This window comes from Electrophorus electricus, chromosome 23 (genome assembly GCF_041902795.1).
Source record: "Electrophorus electricus isolate QZ-2024a chromosome 23, ASM4190279v1, whole genome shotgun sequence".
Taxonomy (NCBI): domain Eukaryota; kingdom Metazoa; phylum Chordata; class Actinopteri; order Gymnotiformes; family Gymnotidae; genus Electrophorus; species Electrophorus electricus.
In genome coordinates this window covers 12,251,357-12,272,557 of record NC_137519.1, presented here as the reverse complement: position 1 = coordinate 12,272,557, position 21,201 = coordinate 12,251,357, and the positions used below count along the sequence as shown (strand labels likewise).

The following is a 21,201-nucleotide window of genomic DNA, read 5'->3' as shown; positions in this document are numbered from 1 at the left end:
CAAACTGTGTGTATTAGCCTTGAGCCCATGGCATTAACCATCTACACAACATGCACACTACACATAATACACACCCACATGCTGCATAGGCCAGCCTTTCATTAACGAGCTAAATGATTCATTTTAAATGTGATGCATGTGTGCTTCCACAAGTGAAATTCTAAAAGAACAGGGTCTAAGGTTTTCATGCTTAGCACATACACTTCTTTCAATTTACATGGCACCAGATGTTTTATACTGAATATGCTCCCGCTTTCCTGTATTAATTAAATCTGTCATTTTAATTACTGCAGCAGTTTAACAAACGCACAGTTAAGTCACATGTAACTAAGACGAAGCCGCATTCACCATCTATCCATTCTGCACTGCTTCTCTGATGGCGATACTGGACTGACGTGGCTACTCTCTGGCTCTGATTCAATCACAAAAGGCTTCAATCAAACAGATTTTGTGATGATTTTGTGATGATTTTGTGTGTGTGTGTGTGTGTGTGTGTGTGTGTGTGTGTGTGTGTGTGAAAATAAATAAATAAATGTCTGAACATTTCATGACTTTGGCCAAGGATTAAACTGGAATTCAATTAGATAGCTTTGTATGAGAGTGGTTTATAATAGGCTTGAATATGAGGAGAGGAGTTTATAATGTGCATGATGATTCTTTATAAGAGTCTTGGGTATAACAACTTGTACACAAACACATGGATCTAGCAAAATGCTAAATCTAGGTTAGAATACAAGTTAGGTTTTCTGAAAATAAGTGTACAGCTGACTATTTTCTGGATACATATCATATACATATCGGATTGGTTGCGGACGAAACATTCCATAGCCACATATAGCCAACATGAAACGCGTATTATATAGCACTCCCTTTTATATCTGTCCACCTTCGAGAGCTGCAAGATGCTATCTTGCTTGGCTTTGCCCCTTGAGATTTTCAGTGCTGCTTTAATATGAAGATAATGTTGCATTTTAATTGGATACTGTGACCTAAAAATATTCATTTGGTGTTCTGCACCTGTCCCCTCAAAGTTTGAACTGGTATGTTTACAATTCACTGTATAGTTGGATTAGACAACTAGAAAGTTTCGGTCATCATGAAACAATTCGAGAATAAATTCCACAGGGACCCTCAAGATGGTCCACATTTTTACGTTATTCCAGCTCTCCGAAAAGCTGAACAAGGATTCAATTCCTCTCCAGTTATCCCTTGCTGCTGCAGGTGTACTGGGATCTGGGACAAAGCAAACTGTGGACTGTCAGAGGTCCCCAGGGACCGGATTGAAAATACTGCTTTAGAAAAAGTTTGCTACGCAAAAGGAAAAGAATCAGCTGTCTGTCATCCTACAGCTACCCCTGCATAGTATAGTATAGCATAGTACAGCACACACACACACACACACACACACACACACACACACACACACTTTTCAGACTCCAGAAAGCACAACATGGGGCTACCGACCTGAACTCAGCTAAGAAAGACATTTACCATCTAATCAACCATACTACATTTAATGGTCCACAAGTTCCAACAATAGAAAATACATTTACATATTATGTTAATGTTCCAAATACATATTTAACACATTTTTCCCATTAAATGCATAAATAAATAAATGAAGCAAGTTACATACATTAATAACACATAAAACTCCCACATGGGAGTCTCCATTCCAGGTATTTTCAGTATCATGGTAGCCCCTGCATGGAAGTCTGCTTTGGGCTGGTCAGGTGTTCCACCAGATCTGCCCTTGCACCACGTACAGGTAACCCCACACACCTGTACTTCAATCCTTGACCTTTTCTGTAACTTTTAGTCCATCAGTCTATATACTGAAATTGAGAAAATCAGAAATGACCATTCCATTCTCTCAAATCCAAACGGGTAAAACTCTAATGCCCAAAAAACTCCTTACCTACGTAGCAGAAATGGTTTGTAATTTCTTTTAAATCAAAATATTCTTTAATGATGAAACAGCATTTTAAAATATGAAGGACCTTTTAATAAAATAATATCCTCTTAAGCATTCTGTATCTGACCAACTTCTTTCAAAGTGTAGCACTTTGCTTCATTCATAAACAAAGCCAATGCTGATCACAGTACATGCATCAGTGTGTCTGCGTGTGCTGCACTAAAAACAACAACACTCACTCTGGGCCAGTTTTATATGGCCAAACACACTTCACTATTGTCCAAACATTCTAATGGGTTTGGCTATCTCAGGAGCGTCTCAGGGAAGGCAGGGTGTAATGTTATCAGAGTGCACCTTCGCTGGTCATGATCCTGCAGCCGAGCAGCCACCGAGTAAACGCTTCTTTTCTCCTCGAGTCAAAGACACACATGTCCTCTCCTCTCTCACGTTGCTGGGTACGTGGCCACCACACGCACAGCACTGATGGTCATTAATGCCCTGCAGTGTCGAGGCCTGCCACTCACAGGCTCTGAAAAGAGGGTCGTGTCCACCATTCACTGGGAGGAAGAAAGGGAGCCATCATCCCAGGAGATGACCAACCATTCCCAGAGCGAGGGAAAGGGTGAAGTCTGGATCATGCGAAGGTCTGTATTCCTGCTCTCTTCACAAGCATGGAGAATTAATGAATAAACAAAAAAATGAATGATGACTCCTTTGCAGCTGTCCTGCATTCTGAGTCGTTGCAGCTGGGACCACTGCATGGCACGCTATATGATGTAAACTCACTCTCTCCCCCTCTCTCTGTCACACACAGACACACTCTCATTAACTAATGTATCTGCAAAAGTGGCCAGAAAGGAAGATAGCAAAGGGGGGGCAGAGAATCACCAAGTAACAGCGCTCCCAAACGCAGACTCAGTAAGCAGCAGTGCACATGCTATAAGCAACATTGCACACATCATGAGTGCTATCAGTGTGATAAGAGTGCAGAGGCAGGCGAGTTGAGGAAGCTCCATTCATCTGCTCTGTTATCTGTGCACCACACACACCTCCAAGCCAGTTCTAACATTATACTATCTGGGTGCTGATAGGAAATTTCTAGCATGAAGGGGTGAGAGGAGAACTCTGTTGAACCAAAGGAGTGCAGACTCTTCTATACAAGTCTGCGTTTCAGGGAGAGCAAAGGTCTGAAACGACACAGGCTTACTCCAGACTGCCTCTTCTTAAGCCTATGGACCAATCATAGGAAAACCAGACTAGCTCGACTAAGAACATGTTAAAATGCAACATTTACATGATCCTCCAATTTGAAGGAGCTCTAGAGCAAGCTCTTCATTAAACAAGGTAGCCTACAAATGCTTCATGGATATTACAGAAAGCTGACATGTCTTGTTTGACCACAGCATTAGCGTTCAGAGCAAGCGCCTGTTCCCGGGGTGTCTTTCTCTGAAGCTGAAATGGGGATGCGCTCTAGAGCCCCCGAAAATCCGACACATCTTTTTGGAAGTTTTTTTTAATTCCTTTTCTTAGTAACTGTCCATTCCAGTAAGTAAGATACATGGATACATTTGGAGTGAGTATGGAGGCAGGTACTGGCAGGTAATGGCTGATTCATGTAAGATTTAGACAAACAAAAGATTTAGATGAACCAAACCTCAAAGACCTTGTGAAGAAAAATGTGCAACTTCTCTTATAAAGCACAAACATGCAGAGAGGAGTGTAGGGAGAGCATGAGAGAGAGAGAGTGTCTCCTGCATCACACTCAACAGTTCCATCTCTGTTTCTTTGGGACATTAAAGCACGACTCAGAACAGAAGGGAAAAAACTAGGAACCTCTCGACAGATGAGCGCTGCTCCACAGGTCTGCAGCTGTGAGTATTTCAGTAAACACACACACACACACACACACCTTCAAAAAGAGGTAAACAGCGTGGTGAGGAGGCCGAGCAGAGTCCTGAACCATTCTCCATTCTCTCATGGCCTGCTCCAAGACATGATGGCTTTGCTGTCGACTTCTTCAGTGCATCAGTTAGAGGGCATGTCTTTTGAAGATGCTCCCCACTTAGAGAAAATTGGAGCAAAATAACATTGCTTAAAATACTTTTTTCCTAACATGAAGAATGCTTATACATTGAGAGCCATCAACGCCTCTGAAACTGCCACGTCTTATTTATTATGAACAAATCTGCATTCACTTGGAAGCATCCAGCAGCTTCTTCTGCTCATCAACATCATTATGTGAGTGTGAGTGTGCACACATGTAACTGTCTGCTTCTCCTACAAGGATCTTTGGTCATGTTGCGTATTCTGTTCAATCACTCTTCCATGCATATTTGCCCAATCAAGTATGCTCGCACGTATGCACACTCGCCCACCCCTCAATATCCCACTCGGAGCTTAAGCACCTCCTCCTTCATCATGTGACCTAGTGGATAGCCGTGTGGAATGGAAAGAATGCGATCATATGACAGTTTACAAGGGAGAGACCCTTCCATGCACGCACACACAGAAATCATGCTTCTAATTTATGAAAACTTGTGTTTATTTCATATAAATATATAAGATAAATCCATGATATCAAACTACAGCTATGACCACACCAGAAGTCAAAGCCACAAAATCACACGTGTGTGTGTGTGTGTGCGCGTGCGTGTTCATGTGTATGTGTGTGCGCACACATTCATTAGCATACCTCTGAGGACCTAAACCTAAGTATATCTTCTCAATCCACATCCCATGTCCAAGCTTGAGCTGAGCTCAGGTGTATGAGACCACTAAATACTATATATATCAGCCACATATTTCAGATGTGTGCACAGCCACAGGAATATAATACAACAACCAGCATTGCTTAATAGTCTGATTAGTTTAAAACTGTGAAAAAAGGGTGTTTACATTTATATACTGAAAAAGCTTATTTAAAAGTCCACTACACTGCACTATACATCAAATAGCAATTAAAAATAGTCGAGATGCATTAAGAAAACATTACATCTTACATTTTCTCTTCAAGAAACACATTTCATTTTAGTATAAACTGTCACTGTTATTGTTAAACTGTTATTAGACAACAAAGGCTAACCCAGCACAGCAGAACCAGTTTTTGCCCAGCAGGATTGTAGAATAACCATTAACTGGAGTAAACTAGGCATCTTAGTGGGTTTCAAATGGGCAATCCATGGCAGCTCCAGTAAGCCTGCAACAAGCCATGTGCCAAAACAAACCATCTGCTCACACAAACACATAGCATTGAAGCTTTCAGCCCAGGAGTTTCAGACAGGCTTCCCAGCTTTGACACTAAAATACATTCAGGCTTCCAGCAAACTGAAAGGTCCAGTGTGGTAGGGGATACTGTACACAGGTGACCACAGCAAAAACAGAAACGTGATGGAAAATCCTACAACATCCTTAGATACACGACACATCCTTTTCCACGTTTCCCAATTTTAAAAACCTCAACACACTGGATGAGGTGTGTTAGATCATGGTTGGAGCTAGACTCTGCAGAAAGGGTCCATCTGCAGCATCAGAGTTGGGGACCCTGGATCTGCATTACTCCCTCTTGCTGTGCATTTAACCTTAGCAGTGAATAGGAATGAAACAAGAAGGACAGCCTCCCTCAGGCAGGACTATTACAAGCCTAATGCAGGAAACCATCTCAGACACAACACTAACTGGCACCTGCGCAAGGTCGACTTTATGAAGTAGAATGAGCTTGAACTAGAATACCCTAACTTGTTTTACAATAAAGTTGATTTTTGCTAATTCCAACAAACTGTTTTCATATCAACAGGCAATTTAAATTTAAATTTGCTGATGTTTAAGCATAAAAGTAAATAACGTATCTAGCGTTAACCGGGCAAGCAACTTAATTATGAAAAAATGTAGTATTCTCCATACACTAATCTTGTTAGAGTTAATGAGTACCATTCTGTTGACTGCTACAATCACTTCTACTGATCTGGAACATACAACAATTAGTGCACCATTATTTCAGCTCCATTGGTCACAGCTGGAATTAAAAGCAACACCATGTTTATTTGTCTATTTTTAGGCAAACGCTCGAACCCTGGCTGGTATGGTATGACATCACTCCTTAAGAGTGTCTTCTAAAAACAGATGGTTACATCTGACTGCTTTTACAACATAAAAATGCTACTTTTATGGCAGGCAGCAACTGTAGAGACAGACTATATTTGGATGGTTAAAATAATGCAGCGAATGGACCTTTCCTCCAAAGCAGGGACGTATGTAATTGAATTAGCAATACTGCAACATTTACAAAGCAGGTTGTTGCTCATTAAAGATGATGAATAATCTTGATGAATAATCCATAAAGCTGCATTCTCCAAGCACACAGTCAAAGAGACTTCTGAGCAGAGAGAGACAGAACAAGAGACTGGCATATATAGGTCACATAAAACCCTTGACAGCCTCCCATGGCAAAGATAATGGCACCAGACACCACATTAGACTAAAGAACAAATCTGGAACAGATTTGAACAAAAGCACTTTGGCTAACTGACAAGGTGGAATTCTTTATGCCACTGAACCTTCTAGACTAACAGGAGCTACCCCCCCCCCCCTGTTTTTAGCACAAGCTTGCTGCTGCCATAGCTCAAGACCCTTGGTTTTGCCCTCAGTAATGGCCACTTCACATAACCCTTCCAAAAACGTCTGACACTGTGGACATTGCAAAAAGAGTAACTTGATCGGGTGAGAAAACGGGATCAGAAGCCATTTGGAAATAAAACCACACATCACATAAAGGACTTTAAACCACTGCATCGCTCAGATCCACACAGTCAGTACTGAAGAAGAAGTGACGAGGAGCTGGCTGATTCAAAGCAGAAGTCTGGGCCCACAACGAATGTTCCAGCTTCTACCAACCACAGGGCCTCCCTCTGCACAGCACGCATCACAGCCGCTGCTACCCTCTCACACCCATCTTCCCTTGAGCCAACTATTATAAAGCCAAATGCCCATGTGATAGACAGGCACAGAAAAAAGACACAACAGAAATGTTGGCCAACATGGTAGGAAGTGTTGTGTAAAAGTGGAGACACGCGTTTGCCCCCGGACAAGCTGTCATGGCAGGCTCCAGACGTGTTTGCTAGCGCAAAAACGCTTCATGCTCTGTAATCAACTTTCCACCATGGGTTCAACAGGGCTTGTAAGCATTTTTGTTTGATCTTTTGTATTAAGAAATTTTTTTTTTCTTTGCATCTGATGTGAGAGGTAACAAGAGAGCAAGAGAGAGAAAGTAGGAAACTTCATTTAACACTAGTACCCCTTACACACAATATCACAGTAGTCCTCTTTCGTCTCTGAAACGTGGCACACGGTCTCCAGGTAGGCCCATCCTAGCGAACAGCTCCTGGCTAATCAGCTCCAGACCTGTAGGAGCAGACCTCACAGGGCGGAACCTGAGATTGTGAGCCACTGAACCAATCAGCACCAGCATGGCCCATGAAGAAGCAGGACCCTCCCCCTCAACCACTCCAAGCCAATTAGCAGCATCACTCATGTTCTTGTTGCCCCTCCACCACTGCCAGAAGGGGGGAAAAAGGGAAAAAGCAATATTTGTAAAGCAACCTCGAGTTTGAGAAAGGCACTATATAAATGCAACTAATAATAATAATAATAATAATAATAATAATCTGACAGGGACTTTGGTACCCAAAGCACTCTTTTTCCTGCCCCAATAAGAGGGCTGGGATCAACCTCACCAACCTCTTTGCTTACCAAAATGGGAATAGTGGTAGTTTACAGACAGCCTTTACAGGTTCTGCCCTTTGGCATATATGATAAAGAAATACATCTGCTCATCTGGCTTTGGATTTAAAGGGAAAGGTATAGTGTAAACCTTGTATAGAACACATCTGTATGTTTTATTCTTGGCCCAGTTAATATTGTCAGTATTTCCATAGCAACCACCTCAGTGTTGGATTTACTTCATGCCCATCCATCTATATGTTTATAAGAGAAGGTGTGTCATTAAGGCATATCCCATACCTTCTATTAATCACTTTCAGACCTGAAAATCCTGCTTCACAAAGGTAAACAGTGACAAACAGAGGAGGACATGGTTTTGCCAGAAAGGGAAGGAAAGTCATCCCTTACAGGTATCCAGCACTGACAGAGCACAACAAAGCTGACGCTGATTTTCGACTCCCCACGGTGTGGCACATCAATGAGCTCCTCTTGGGACTTGCAGTCATCTCCAGGAGTCAAAGAACGGTATCATCCAACTGTGTGTATGATCCAGGTCATGGAAATACCTTTGTAAATGCCTCTGTACATGAGCAATGTGTGAAAGCACAAGGAAGTGCTTTCTGACTTGTCGCCGCTGGCCGGCAGCAGGAACACGTCTTTTACTTGTCCACCAAGCTATTTTCTGTATGAATGCTTTTACACTCCCATGGCTCACTTGCAGAGTAATAGGTTTGATTCCCAAGTAGTGCATATACTGTCTACTGACAAGTGTATATAAGTCAGATAAGAGGATCTGCCAAAAGCTGTACATGTTAACATTTGTCTGGGACCACTGCTATGCATGTCCCTGCAGATTTATTTCTACATATATTTCTCCTGATTTACAGTGTTTAGAAAATATCAGACAAATCAGCAAGTTTAGAGAATCAAGCTGCGTCTGCCGGGCATCCTGTAAGATGGTGCTTTTGAGGCCGGGGAAGAACCATAATCTTCACTCTCAAATCAAGAAGGCAGCTGACAACTGCACCCATTATCAGCCAACTCACATTAGCGTGGATGAGCAAGCGCCTGAAATTGGCTCCCATCTTTGTGCACCAGAAAGCAAACAGTGATTAAGAGGGGAGCCTTTGATGAAGATTGCTATGCTGACGGCATCCTGCAGGGCTCAAAAATTCTCGATGAACCACTATAAAACATAAAACAAGAGTTGGGCCCCTCCCCTTCCTCATAAACACTGAATGCATTACGTTTTCCACTCATGAGAACAGTCAGTGCCGGTAGATTCCATATCTTCATCCAGCAGTGCTGCTTTTGGTTGGTAAGCAAAATATCATCTCCTCTGAAAATTCCTTCAAACTGATCAGCTGACCATAAAATAAGCAGCTATGGGTTGATTGCTAAACCAGCACTTTGATCCAGCTGCAAAATAAACTTTTTGCCACCTCATCACCAGGTAATTCTTAAGCCACGTCTTTGGCAGCTGAATGAGTTTGTTTTTTTATTTGATTTTTTTTAAAACTAATATGGCATAAGGCCAGAAAAGATCCACTTTAGTTCCCTCTCAGGGACACTTACATGCACACTGAAAGCCACTGACTGCCTGCTAAGCTTCTCTTTGTGTTGGAAAAATTCCACCGATCTGCCTACTTTGCTGGGATTTTTGTGTCTTAGAATCCCACATAGCTTTCAAGAGAATGCACTTTAGCCCATCATATCCATCATGTTCATCAACAGTGAAGCAATATAGGAAGACTCATACTTTGAAAACTTTTTAATAAACTTCGCATTAGTCCTTTTAACTGCCGAATGACCTCTTGTACTCATGCTCACTATGTCTGTCTTTTCAAACAGGAATCTTTTCAGATCTTGGTATATAAATGACCTAAACTAATTTAGCAAATGTATTAGTAGCTTCTCCAACACTCTTTATCCTTTTTCATTCCAGTGTAAAAGTAAACAAGATGTCAGATGAAGTGCATATTTGTGTATTACTGCCCAGTCTACTTAGAGTAAGGCCCAAGAATGGAGTTTCTAACCAACAGACCTCGGCTGTATCTTGGGGTCAGATTCTACCTCCATAACGACAGGCTTTTTTGGAAGAGTTTCAGTAGAAAGCTCTTGTCGAGAGCAATGAAAGAAGTCAAAACACCGACACTTGCCAGACTGCAACATGGAATTAGCGGCCAGGCGTGGTCCGATGATGCTGATAATCTTTTCAGCCATGTGCAACATTGCATTGTTCAGCAACAAAAGAAGGACACACCACAAAGTACGGAGTTCCCAGCCAATAGTGGAAGGGGTGTCCTGTGAGAGTCACAGCCTATAGACAAAGATTCTGCACAAGCTTGCTGGTTCCAAAATCACCATCATAGTTACAGCTGTTAGCATGTAACATCATTGCTTAGAAAGCTGTACTATTCTTCAAGATAAACATCTTCACACACACACACACTTGTTGTAAGTAAATGGTATCAGATTAACCAAATGAGAAGTGGTTGCTTAATTCCTTCGGGCAGATATACACAAGGCACAAAAGAACATTTTATTAGGTGAACTTACCCATGCAAAAATAAAAATTAAAAAAAATTCTTGAATAGTTCGAAAATCTTGCCGGAAAGAGGCCACAAATTCATACTGTCTGCACACAGAGCTAGAAATATAATGAGGGAGGTACAGGGAAATGCAAGATCACAATTCATATGCAGACCTGGGTTGTATCTTGGGGTCAGATGCTACCTCCATATTTTTTGGAAGAGTTGCAGGAGAAAGCTCTTGCAGAGAGCAGTGAAAGAAGTCAAACCCTCACGTTTGCAAGACTGCAACGTGGAACATGGAACCAGGGGCCGGGTGCAGCCCGGCGATGCTGAGAATCTTTTGCTAACTCCATTGCCATGTTTAGCATCAAAAGAATAAAACCTCATAAGTCACATTAGATATGGTAGTGGATCATTTTGCTCTGGAATATTCTCCTGCCAGCTGTTAAGGGGCTCTGGTTAACATCAGTGGTATAATGAATTCCCTGTTGATTCCTCGAAGCTCTGGATTATGTGTTTCCTTGCTATTAAAGCTAAAAGATTCTAAAAATAAATAAATAAATAAATAATTTTTTAACAAATCACAATAAACTCCTGACCAACCTTCTTGGCCCCCATTGCTTATGTGGCTGTGATGTTCTCAACATCTCCAAAGTGCCTTTGAGCCCACGTAGTGAAGGGGCTTCAAAAAGGTGACCTTGTTATGTCTGTTATGTTTATCAGAGGTCTGGTGATTGGATTTTTCAATTAAGCACATGGAGCAAGTAGTAGAACACATTTTGCATGCAAGTTATGGTCACTCGTTTATTTGGGACATAATCCAGTGACAAACAGGATCTTTCAGCATGTTGAAATATATTCCATAAACATGCTGACCGTAAAGATATTGCACGTTAGTAATAACAAATAAGAAAGTCTATAATTGAAATAGTTATTCACACTAATCAGGTCCTTTTGAATCAAGTTACTGTTCATGCGTCTAGAAAACCAGGGAGCCCTTCTTGCTAGTGAGGGATAGGTCTATTAATTTTAAACATTGAGCTATAGAATCTTAAACTGTCTTTTTTTAAAAAAAAGTTCTAACTCTACTTTAAAAAAACAAAACATCCCTAATATTAATTGATAAAAGCCTCCCTCACAATTGATCATCCCATGATTTTATAATCGAAGTACTGCAAATTAGCAGTTTCGGTTTGACAGCTAAAAGGTAAACCATCTACGCTGGAAGGTGTCCACGTGCTTTAGCGCGGGTCTTTGTCATGTAAATGAGCTGCCTAATGTGGAGGACACGGGCCGGAACGCACCCTTCTCGGCTGCACGGCTCCCTGGATCCTGCAATGCCTTTAAATGCTGGGAACAGCGCCCACCCGTACAGAAGCAAACTCGCCACCAATTGGAATTAATTTTGATTACATTTAGTCTACTTCAATTTGATACATCCAAGCCACAACTCTTCAGATTTTCATTACGTAACTTTTGTGTGCAAGACATTCGTTGCAACCTAACCTAATTTCATTGCCCTTTTGATACTCCACCGTCAAACTTTTAAAACAAACAAAACCAGGGAAACCTGATAGAAACCTCCCAGTCCTTTCAGGAGTCTGCCTATCAAAACTGGCTTCAATCGCGTGACTCCGAATTTTAAGAGGTGAGTTAACGCCATTCACTTTAACCCCCCGAGAATGTTCAACAGCTCTGTCTGTTCCGCGTTTCTATCAGCTCGTCCGATTTATTCTACACGCACTGCCAATCTATAGCATACTCACCCCACCCCCCAAAAAAATCAAAGCAAACACGTCAAGCGCAAATACCTTTTTAATATCCTTCTTTTGTACGCCGCAACTTTTAAATCGGAATGAGCATGAGTACTCATGCATTTCCTAAGATCAAAATAAAAGTTCAACTCATATATGCTGTCACGAATAAAACTGTCCTGAGTATAGCCCGGTGAGCACGCGTTTATAGCCGATTTAAAAAAAGAAAACGTTGCAACAAGCAAGGTGCAAAATGACTGTCGGCAGTCTAGTTAGACCCACATGTCCTACCAAGAATCAAATATTCACAACACACGTACCAAAACTTAAAACCCAACGGTTCAGCCACACTGACAATTCATGCTTAGCCTTTATTAGCCGTATTACTTGATATTTACCTTGCACGGACAGGCGACAGCACCCCAGAGAAAGCAGACAGAAGAACCCGATATTCACCGCCATGTACAATCTTTGATTTCCAGCCGAGAGGAAAGCAGCGCGAGTTTAATATTGCGAGCTATACCGCTACATGCATTCACTGGAATCCGCAAAATTCTCCCCGGAATTGTCCCCTTCCTCCCAGTCTCTTGTATGCCGCAGGACCGCAGTTCCCCTGTGTTTCACCATAACAGGACTGTACTAGTCAGGGGAGAACCGCTGTATCTCTCGACGCCTCATCGCCATGTTGTGCGCGAATGTGAAATGTGTGTTAGCTGCTCCGCACATTCTCATTCTCTCTCTCTCTCTCTCTCTCTCTCTCTCTCTCTCTCTCTCTCTCTCTCTCTCTCTCTCAGCCTGCAACGCTTGCAGTTCTCGCACACCCCTCCTCAACAGTCTGCAGCTCGAAACCTACTAATTCCATCATTTCAACACATTTTCCTTACTGGTCGTCTGTCAACAATAGAAACACCTGCTGCAGAGCACAAGCCAGGTGTAACCTACACACCCTAAGAGAGTATCAGGCACCTAAACTCAAATAGTCCTCACATCTATTCTAGGCACTGCTCGTATCATGTAGGGAGCACTTTATTTACTTTTCTGTAAAGCTTTACAAGTTAAGTTATGAAGTACTGTATCTCCATCACAATTAGGATGCAAATCTTAATCTCACAGGTAGTGGCAAAGGGGTGTGTATTTGGCTTGACCTTCAGAGGGGCAAAACCAGAATGCCCAGGATGAGACACCACAGCTATAGCCTATCAAGTGTTTCTCCAGACAGGGAGAAGAGGCCCACAGACAGGGGTGCATGCTCAGGGACTCTCTCTTTTATACACACAGACACAAACAGACCGTGTGTGTGCACAGCCTGACCATTTACCCAGGGGGCCCACTGGCTCACACACATCCACATACAGCAGTCCACTGACTCAGGTGATAATTCTCTCTCTCTTTCTTTCTGACAGACACACAGAAGCTTATGTGCTGGCTATGGTCCATATTTAACCCCCCAGAAAAAGCCACTGGGGTCAAACACACCATGAGGAAACGGAGATCAAAGCAAGTCCCACATATATCTCAGAGAGCCTTTGCAGTGTCTTACAGAACAGCAGGAGAAGTAGTTATGGAACAAGCTAATGTTCAGGTAAACTACACTGCATTACATGGACTACAATGCACCACATTGAAAGAATTACATTACATGAATTATGTTACATGAACTATATTGCACTACATTGCAATATCAATTGGGATTCCTTACTAAAAAGCAGCATTTGCTGGCACTTTGTTAAAAAAATAAATATATATATATATATATATATATATATATATATATATATATATATATATATATATATATATATATATATATATATATATATATATATATTTATTTATTTATTTATTTATTATTATTATTATTTTATTTTTTTTTTTTGGTCCCCTATAGCAACTCAATTTAAAAACAAAAACAAAAAAAACATCACTTTTAAATGACAGGGAGCTCATGACCACTCAGTTCTTCAGATGTCTGTGCACAGCTGGATGCTATGATGATCTTGTGTCTAGTCTTGTCACAGTCAACTCCCTATCTGAAGACTTAACTGACTGAGAGGAGGAGTCCTCCAGTCTCTGGAGTACAACACCTCCCAGCACCTCCCTGTGGAGTGTAGCACCTCCTAGCTTAGTGGTTTTTCCTCTGCTTTTTCCTGTCTTGATTCAGGGGCCGATTGACAATCCTATCAGGACTATGTGCTTAGGATCATGGGAAGTGCTTAGCTGTGCAGTGCTTTAATACCTCCCCACCCCACCCCCGCCGCCACACACACACACACCTCCCGATTGAAGGCTCCAGTGAGGCATGGTCACTGCATCATCCTCTTTCTAAACCTAGCACACATGGAAATATGAGAGAGAGGTAGAGAGATTGCTGTGCTGGGGGGTAAAAAGTAAGTTAAAAATGATTCACTACAACAAAGACAGAGAGAAGTGACAGCTGCCATCGTGCTCCCACCTGAGTGACAGAAGACCAGCACAGAGCCCTGAAACAAAAAAACCTGAGCTCTGCGCAGCCATTAAAGTAGCTGATTTATTCACATGCACATGGGAATTTGGCCTGTTGGAATTACAGCCAATGCACTGTTCACTGTGCCGGGAGAACAGGAATGCCACTGGGGATGCTTTACACCATGTGACATTTAATTCCTGTGTTTATTGCTGAACTGCAGCACGTGTGAATCACTAACCCTATCTGCCAAGCTGTAGTCACAGACCTCAAAAAGCACGGTCTCCCCCGAAGTCCTTTGGAAAACATGGCTTGAGAGATCGCTCAGTGGCTCCCCTTGCAGATATACCTGTGTGATCTCGTATCATTCCCTTTTAACCACATCAAAGGCATCTTCTATAACTGCACGATAGAGTGACTCAGTGTGTATGTGTGTATGTGTGTGTTTGTTGCACAGACTAGGAGATACTTACACACTTGCAGCCCTAACTTTATCTCAACTCCTCAACAAACGTTTGAGACAAAAATAGACACTCCATTATAGCAGAGGCTCATTGCCTACACACACACACAGACCGTAAGGTCAGGGAAGTCACCAGGCTTTAATGACTGACGAGTTGTTTTCAGGCACCAACCCGAAGCACTATGAGATTATAAATTAGAACCGCCACTTTCATTATAGATATGAGCATCGCCTGTAACAGACTAACCTCCAAACATGATATTATTATTATTGGGCTTTTATTATTCAGACCTTTAAATGTTATACGTTAAAATACGCATTACATATAGCAATTAAGTTTCAGGTTGACTACGTTGGCAACAACCATGCACGTCCATGTTAAATTTAACACAAATAATGTAATGAGGGAAAATAAAATGTTAAAATGTTACAGTGTGTAAACATAAGGCTACTATATACCCATTCTAAACGTAAAAGGAAACGTGAATGCACCTAGCCTTGCAGTGACCTTCAAACACCCCCTTCTGGAGGTTTGTGGAAGTGCTTGATATGTTTATGTATCAGGTTCATTATGTAAACATGCTATTTTATTTTCAGACCGATCACCATAGAACAACCTGATCATACTTCACCTTTCACAAAGGCTTCAGCTGCAGTTCGCTTGCACCCTGTTACTGGTTGAAATCCATCCCCAAAGTGTGCAGCTGCCCTTCCTGGGTACCCACCCATCCACCCATGTGCCATGCTGAATGGAGGCTTGGCATGCTGGGCAGAATCTCCATGGTTTCTGAGCCTTAGGTTTGCGTGACACAGGGCAGAGGACGTCTGCGTGGTGGGACAGGCGGTGCCAGCCGGGTACAGGGTGGCAGCAAGCCCAGAACATGAGTGAAGAGAAATGGGACAGGAAAGGGAAAGGTGTTTACTTTTACTCAGATACTGTAAACAAGCATACAGACATTAAAGGTTAGCCAGTGCACTGGAAGCCTAAAGATGGCTCACTCATGAGTGCTGTGGGCTGGCTGAAGTATATATGTGCATGTGAGAAAGGGACTGAGAAAAAGAATGATAGAGAAAAGAGAAAGGTGGCATCACTGATGGTGGTGTGTTATCCATGTCCTAGGTTTTCTCATGCAACAAACACCCTGATCACACGAGCACAAAGACACAGAAACCCAGCCATGCGGGTGCACGTGTGTGTGGAGCAGAGAGACAATAGAGGTGTCTGATGAACAGCAGGACAGCGCTTTTGATTTCTCTCAGCCTGCCCCGCCCCTCATTACCAAGACAAGGCTCGTCTGTGCCGGCCCCTTCTACCAGCACTCCCCACACAGAAGGGTCCGGCTCTCTCCGTTGCTTCAGTCTGGCTTCGTCATTTATGCACCGGCTGTAATATGCTTGGCTAAAGACCTAGGTCAAGCATAATCTTGATTTTCGTTTATTTGTTTATTTAGGTGAGCTATTGAACTGTGGTCATTAGATCAGTGTCAAATCAGTTTCTAGTGTTTACAGATATATATGAATATGGAGGATAGATGAGGAAAAAAAAAACATATTACACAATCAGTCTCAGTGGAGCCCAACAGAATTCTTTAACATGTAGAGGCTATTTAGTGCTCCACCACTGTTGGATGTGGTGAACCAACACCTCTCTTAAGGAGTAGATGGAAAGTGGATTGAGGAGGGAGTGGACCAAACATTCACTCTTGCCAGCATTCAAAGAAAGAGGCAGCACTCTTTCCAATGACTGTAAAGTGGATTTTAATCCCAGAAAAAGGCTATGAGATGTTGAAAGGAGGAATGGTTTCATTCTACTCAGGTAATTTCACCTCGAGTGTCCTGTCAGTGACAGTGTTCATAATGGGGGGAGAGAAGGGGAAGATTAGAGTAAGAGACAGACAGATAGACTGATAGACACACACACAGAAAGAGAGAGAGAGAGAGAGAGAGAGAGAGAGGCAGAGGCAGAGGCAGAGGCAGAGGCAGAGGCAGACAGACTCCTCCCAGAGGTTTGGAGTCACTATTGAAGGTGAGAGCTACTAAATATTCAAGAGGGTGCATGAGAAAGAAGAAAGATGTGAGACAAAAGCAGGCTAATGCTTGATGGCAGTATTCTGCCACATGAGAGTCAGACAGAATCAAGAAAAGAGGTCAGTGTCTGGATTCATAAATACTCCGGATGAAGCGTACCTAGCTAGCAGGCGAGTCTCTGATCTGACATTTAGGCCACGAGGCACAAGGATACTCACATATGATCTGTTTTTCTCACCACAAACAGAGTAAACACTTAGGCTCACAAAAAATTCTAGAATTGATTCTAGATATGGCATTTGCACCTGGAGTCTTAAGACTTTAAAAAGTCCATTGAAAAGCCTGTCGAGTTCTGGAGACAAAGAAAAAACGACCTGCTAATGACCAAAAGCACCGCTCTACATAATGAAGAAATACATCTTGCTCAACTGTCACTCAAGTGGACCTCAAACACTGAGACTGGAGTACTGCACTTACTATTTTCAGGGTAAAAGGAATATCTTCTCGAGAAATCATTTATGGACCCCTGGCCACCCACCCTGCCCAGGCTATATGCCTTGACTATGTACAAAAAAAGCCATATATTCTGTAACTGTAAAAATTCATTTTGTTTTAATTTAATTTTGCCTTCTTTCCCTTTTATAACTGTTTTTTATCAATTTCTTCATTTAAAAATTCTACTTATTTATTATTTATTTTATGTAAATTTGTATTCCTCCCCTCAGTTCTATATTTTTGTTCAGCAACTGTGATTATTAAAAGATTAATAGACAGTTGAATCTGTGAATCATGAGTAGCATTTATTAACAGATGCCTAAATATTACAAACAAAAAGTACAGGTTGCTCAATTAAATTATAATACATTTTAAACATAAAAATTAGGGTCCATTATTATCCAACCCATTGGTTTAATATTTTGTGGAATAACCCTAGTTTGCAATCACAGCTATTAATAATTTTTTATAAGACCTGATCAGGCCGGCACAGGTCTCTGGAGTAATCTTGGCCCACTCATCTATGCAGATCTTCTCCAAGTTGTCTAGGTTCTTTGGGCATCTCTTGTGGACTTTGATCTTGAGCTCCTTCCACAAGTTTTCAGTTGCGTTAAGGTCAGGAGACTGACTAGGCCACTGTAACACCTTGATCTTTTCCCTCTTAAACCAGGCCTTGGTTTTCTTGGCCATGTGCTTGGGGTCGTTGTCCTGTTGGAAGATGAAATGCCGACCCATCTTAAGATCCATGATGGACAAGCGGAGGTTTTTGGCCAAAATCACCAGGTAGCCTGTGCTATCCATCTTTCTATGGATGCAGACCAGATGGCCAGGACCCTTGGCTGAGAAGCAGCCCCACAGCCTGATGTTGCCAGCACCATGCTTAACTGTAGGGATGGTATTCTTGGGGTTGTATGCAGTGCCATCCTCTTGCCAAACACCCCGGGTGTGGTTGGCACCAAAGACCTCGATCTTGGTCTCATCAGACCAGAGAACCTTGAACCAGTCTGCCTCAAGAGTCCTCCAAGTGATCATAAGGAAACTTTAGATGGCCTTAACATGATGCTTTGAAAGTAAAGGTACCTTACGGGCTTGCCTGGAACAGAGACCATTGCGGTGGAGTATGTTACTTATGGTATTTATCGAAACCAATGTCCCCACTGCCATGAGATCTTCCTGAAGCTCCCTCCTTGATGTCCTTGTGTCAGCCTTGACTGTTCAGACAAGCCTGGCCTCAGCACGGGAGGAAACTTTGAAAGGCTGTCCAGGCCGTAGAAAGTTAACAGTAGTTCCATAGCCATCCACTTCCGGATCATGCTCCCAACAGTGGAGGCAGGTAGGCCCAACTCCGTGGAAAGGGTTTTGTACCCATTGCTAGCCTTGTGACCCTCCATAATTTTGTCTCTGATGGCCTTGGAATGCTTCTTAGTCTTTCCCATGTTGACTATGTATGAGTGCTGTTCACTTGTTTGGGGAAGGGCTTTTATAGTCAGAAAAGGCAGGAAAAAAACAGAAAATTAATCCAAGCATGTGAAGCTCATTGTTCTTAATACCACAATTACTTCTTAATACTTGAGGGAACCAAACAGAATTCTGGTGGTTTGATGGGTTGAATGATATTTGACCCTCTGGTAAACTTGTTTAAAATTTAAAAAATAATAAACAGAGAAATAACACTGTTTTTTGCTGCAGTGCATTTCACATGTCCAGGCCCATCTACAGTCCAAATTAACAGTGCTAAGTTAACTCCAAATGTGTAAACCTGCAAAATCTGCAGGGGGTTGAATACTACTTGGAGGCATTGTAACTTATCAACATCATATCAGGAATTTACATCCAGGTTTGAGGCATTTTACTTCCTTATTTTGATTCACATAAGAAAATCCAGTCAATCACGTGTGTTTGGCTTATCTTCTGTTTCTGCTGATCTGGCCCTCCATCTAAAGGAAAATTACATGGCTTGTGGTTCTTGACACTCTCCCTGGTGTGAGATGACTGAAGAGGAACTACAAGATATTGCAGTTATGGATTTATACTGCACCCCTGACAGCACGAAAAATGAATTTTCACCTCTGGGCTTTGGCAGGACTTTGTTCTTCATCCAGTGGCAGGAGATTGCAGTGCCCTCCCGAAGTCTTGGTTTCCTTAGGAAAAATTAGGAAAAACAAAGCTAGGGAAAACAATGTTGTTTCAGTGAGGTAAAATCATTCAAAGATAAAACATTTTACAAACATTTATTTTAAGAGTTTGTTTCAGTTATTGGAAAGCCTTTAGAAATTATGTTGAAGAAAATCTGATTGAAATGCATTATCCATTCATATTTTGCCTTTTTAATGCATGCCCCTAGGAATTGCCTGCTTCAGTGGGGTGCAAATAAGAGGTCAGATGCAGGCCAAATACCCCCAGGCAAGATCAGAGAATATATGAAGAAATTAGACAAAGAGCTTTTATAAATTGGGTGACTTTTATATTTTTTATATGTAGCTTCAGAACGTAAAATACCCATCTCATCTATTGTAGTAATAACTGAGATGGTTAAACAATAGAAACTGATGAACCTGCCCAGTGCAAAAGTATTTTGCTTACATATACAGGGCGTAGGGTGATTTGCAAGACAAAACTTGCTCCAGAGGTCACAGTTAATTGCGGTGGTGATAGTCAGTGGTGAAGTCTCCAAACCTATAACCACTTCCATGCCAAGAAATGATCTGAAAGTCTGTGCTGCCTTCAAAGACTCTGGAGTTCAAAAACTTTGGAACTAAAGAATGAAAGTATTTTATGTGCTTTATGTTGAGACAAAAATAAAGCTTTTTGCCAACTGGGTTTAATGTAAAGTCAAGGCCATGCAGGAAAGACTAATCCCCAGTGGGGTGGTGGATGTGTAACACAAAGAGGAAGTGAAATTTTGTCAGGGTACATCGCATCATGGAGTTAATCAACACATTTTATATCAAAGAGTGACTCTCTCAAGAAGCAGGAGCAGGTTGTGGGTGGATCTTCAAATCAGGACAAAGCAGACTTCCACATCTACCTCTGATCTTCACTAAAAACCAGTGGGATGAGTTGAAGAGGAGAGTCCCTAAGTGTGATTATAAAGATCTTAGGAGTTGGAAGAATGACTTCAGATCCCTTTATACATGTTATTCCACATCATCCTGCAAAAGAGAAGACTTAGTGCTGTTCTTGGCAAAGAGAGTGAGCACTAAATACTACAAAGTGCCTACAACTGAAACATTTCTGTGGTGGTTTATTTTTGTCAGTTTTAGTTTTTCCTCTTTGATGATAGGTGTGTTTCATATTTAAAGTGTATGATGAATCTGTTTAACAACAAAGACATCTGTTCATCTAAATTTTACCATTAATTCTAGAGAGCGTTATATCTGTGGTGGTACATAGAGTGTAAACACACAACATAAATTAAGATGTTTGGAGAAGATTATCATATTTGACCAGAGCATATATTACTGTATTACTATTCATTGTATGAGCTGACAGCTGGGTTCTTTGAAGATGCATTTGGATGACAATTTCATTGAAATGTTTCTAAATGCCTGTACTTTCTTATATTTGATTTGATATATTTAATTATACTCATGTATAATGACATTAAAGGCTCTGTTACTTTTTCTCTTACTCTTATTCTATTTATCCAAATTACCACTGGCTTCCAGGAACAGTAAACTAAAATCAAATACTTGTGCTTAATTTACAATCATCTTTCCTAAAACAAATATTTGAAAAAAATCTAAACTACCTAACATATTCTTAAAACATTTCAGTGTTTTTGTTGTAAAATGGGTGCTTCTAAAGTAATAGTGCAAAAATTAGCTTCTGTAGTCTTCCTCATGGCATAGCAC

The 21,201-nt window shown here is 41.5% G+C and overlaps 1 protein-coding gene across 1 annotated transcript in view; it reads right to left on the bottom strand.

Moving 5' to 3' along the window:
• Positions 1-12,647, bottom strand: part of igdcc4 (immunoglobulin superfamily, DCC subclass, member 4) — a 66,723-nt gene extending 54,076 nt beyond the window's left edge. Inside the window, exon 1 of the mRNA XM_035521109.2 lies at positions 12,317-12,647. Coding sequence (XP_035377002.1) covers positions 12,317-12,380 — 64 coding nt within the window. The 5' untranslated portion in view covers positions 12,381-12,647. The remainder of the gene's footprint in view (positions 1-12,316) is intronic.
• Between the last annotated feature and the right edge of the window lie 8,554 nt (positions 12,648-21,201).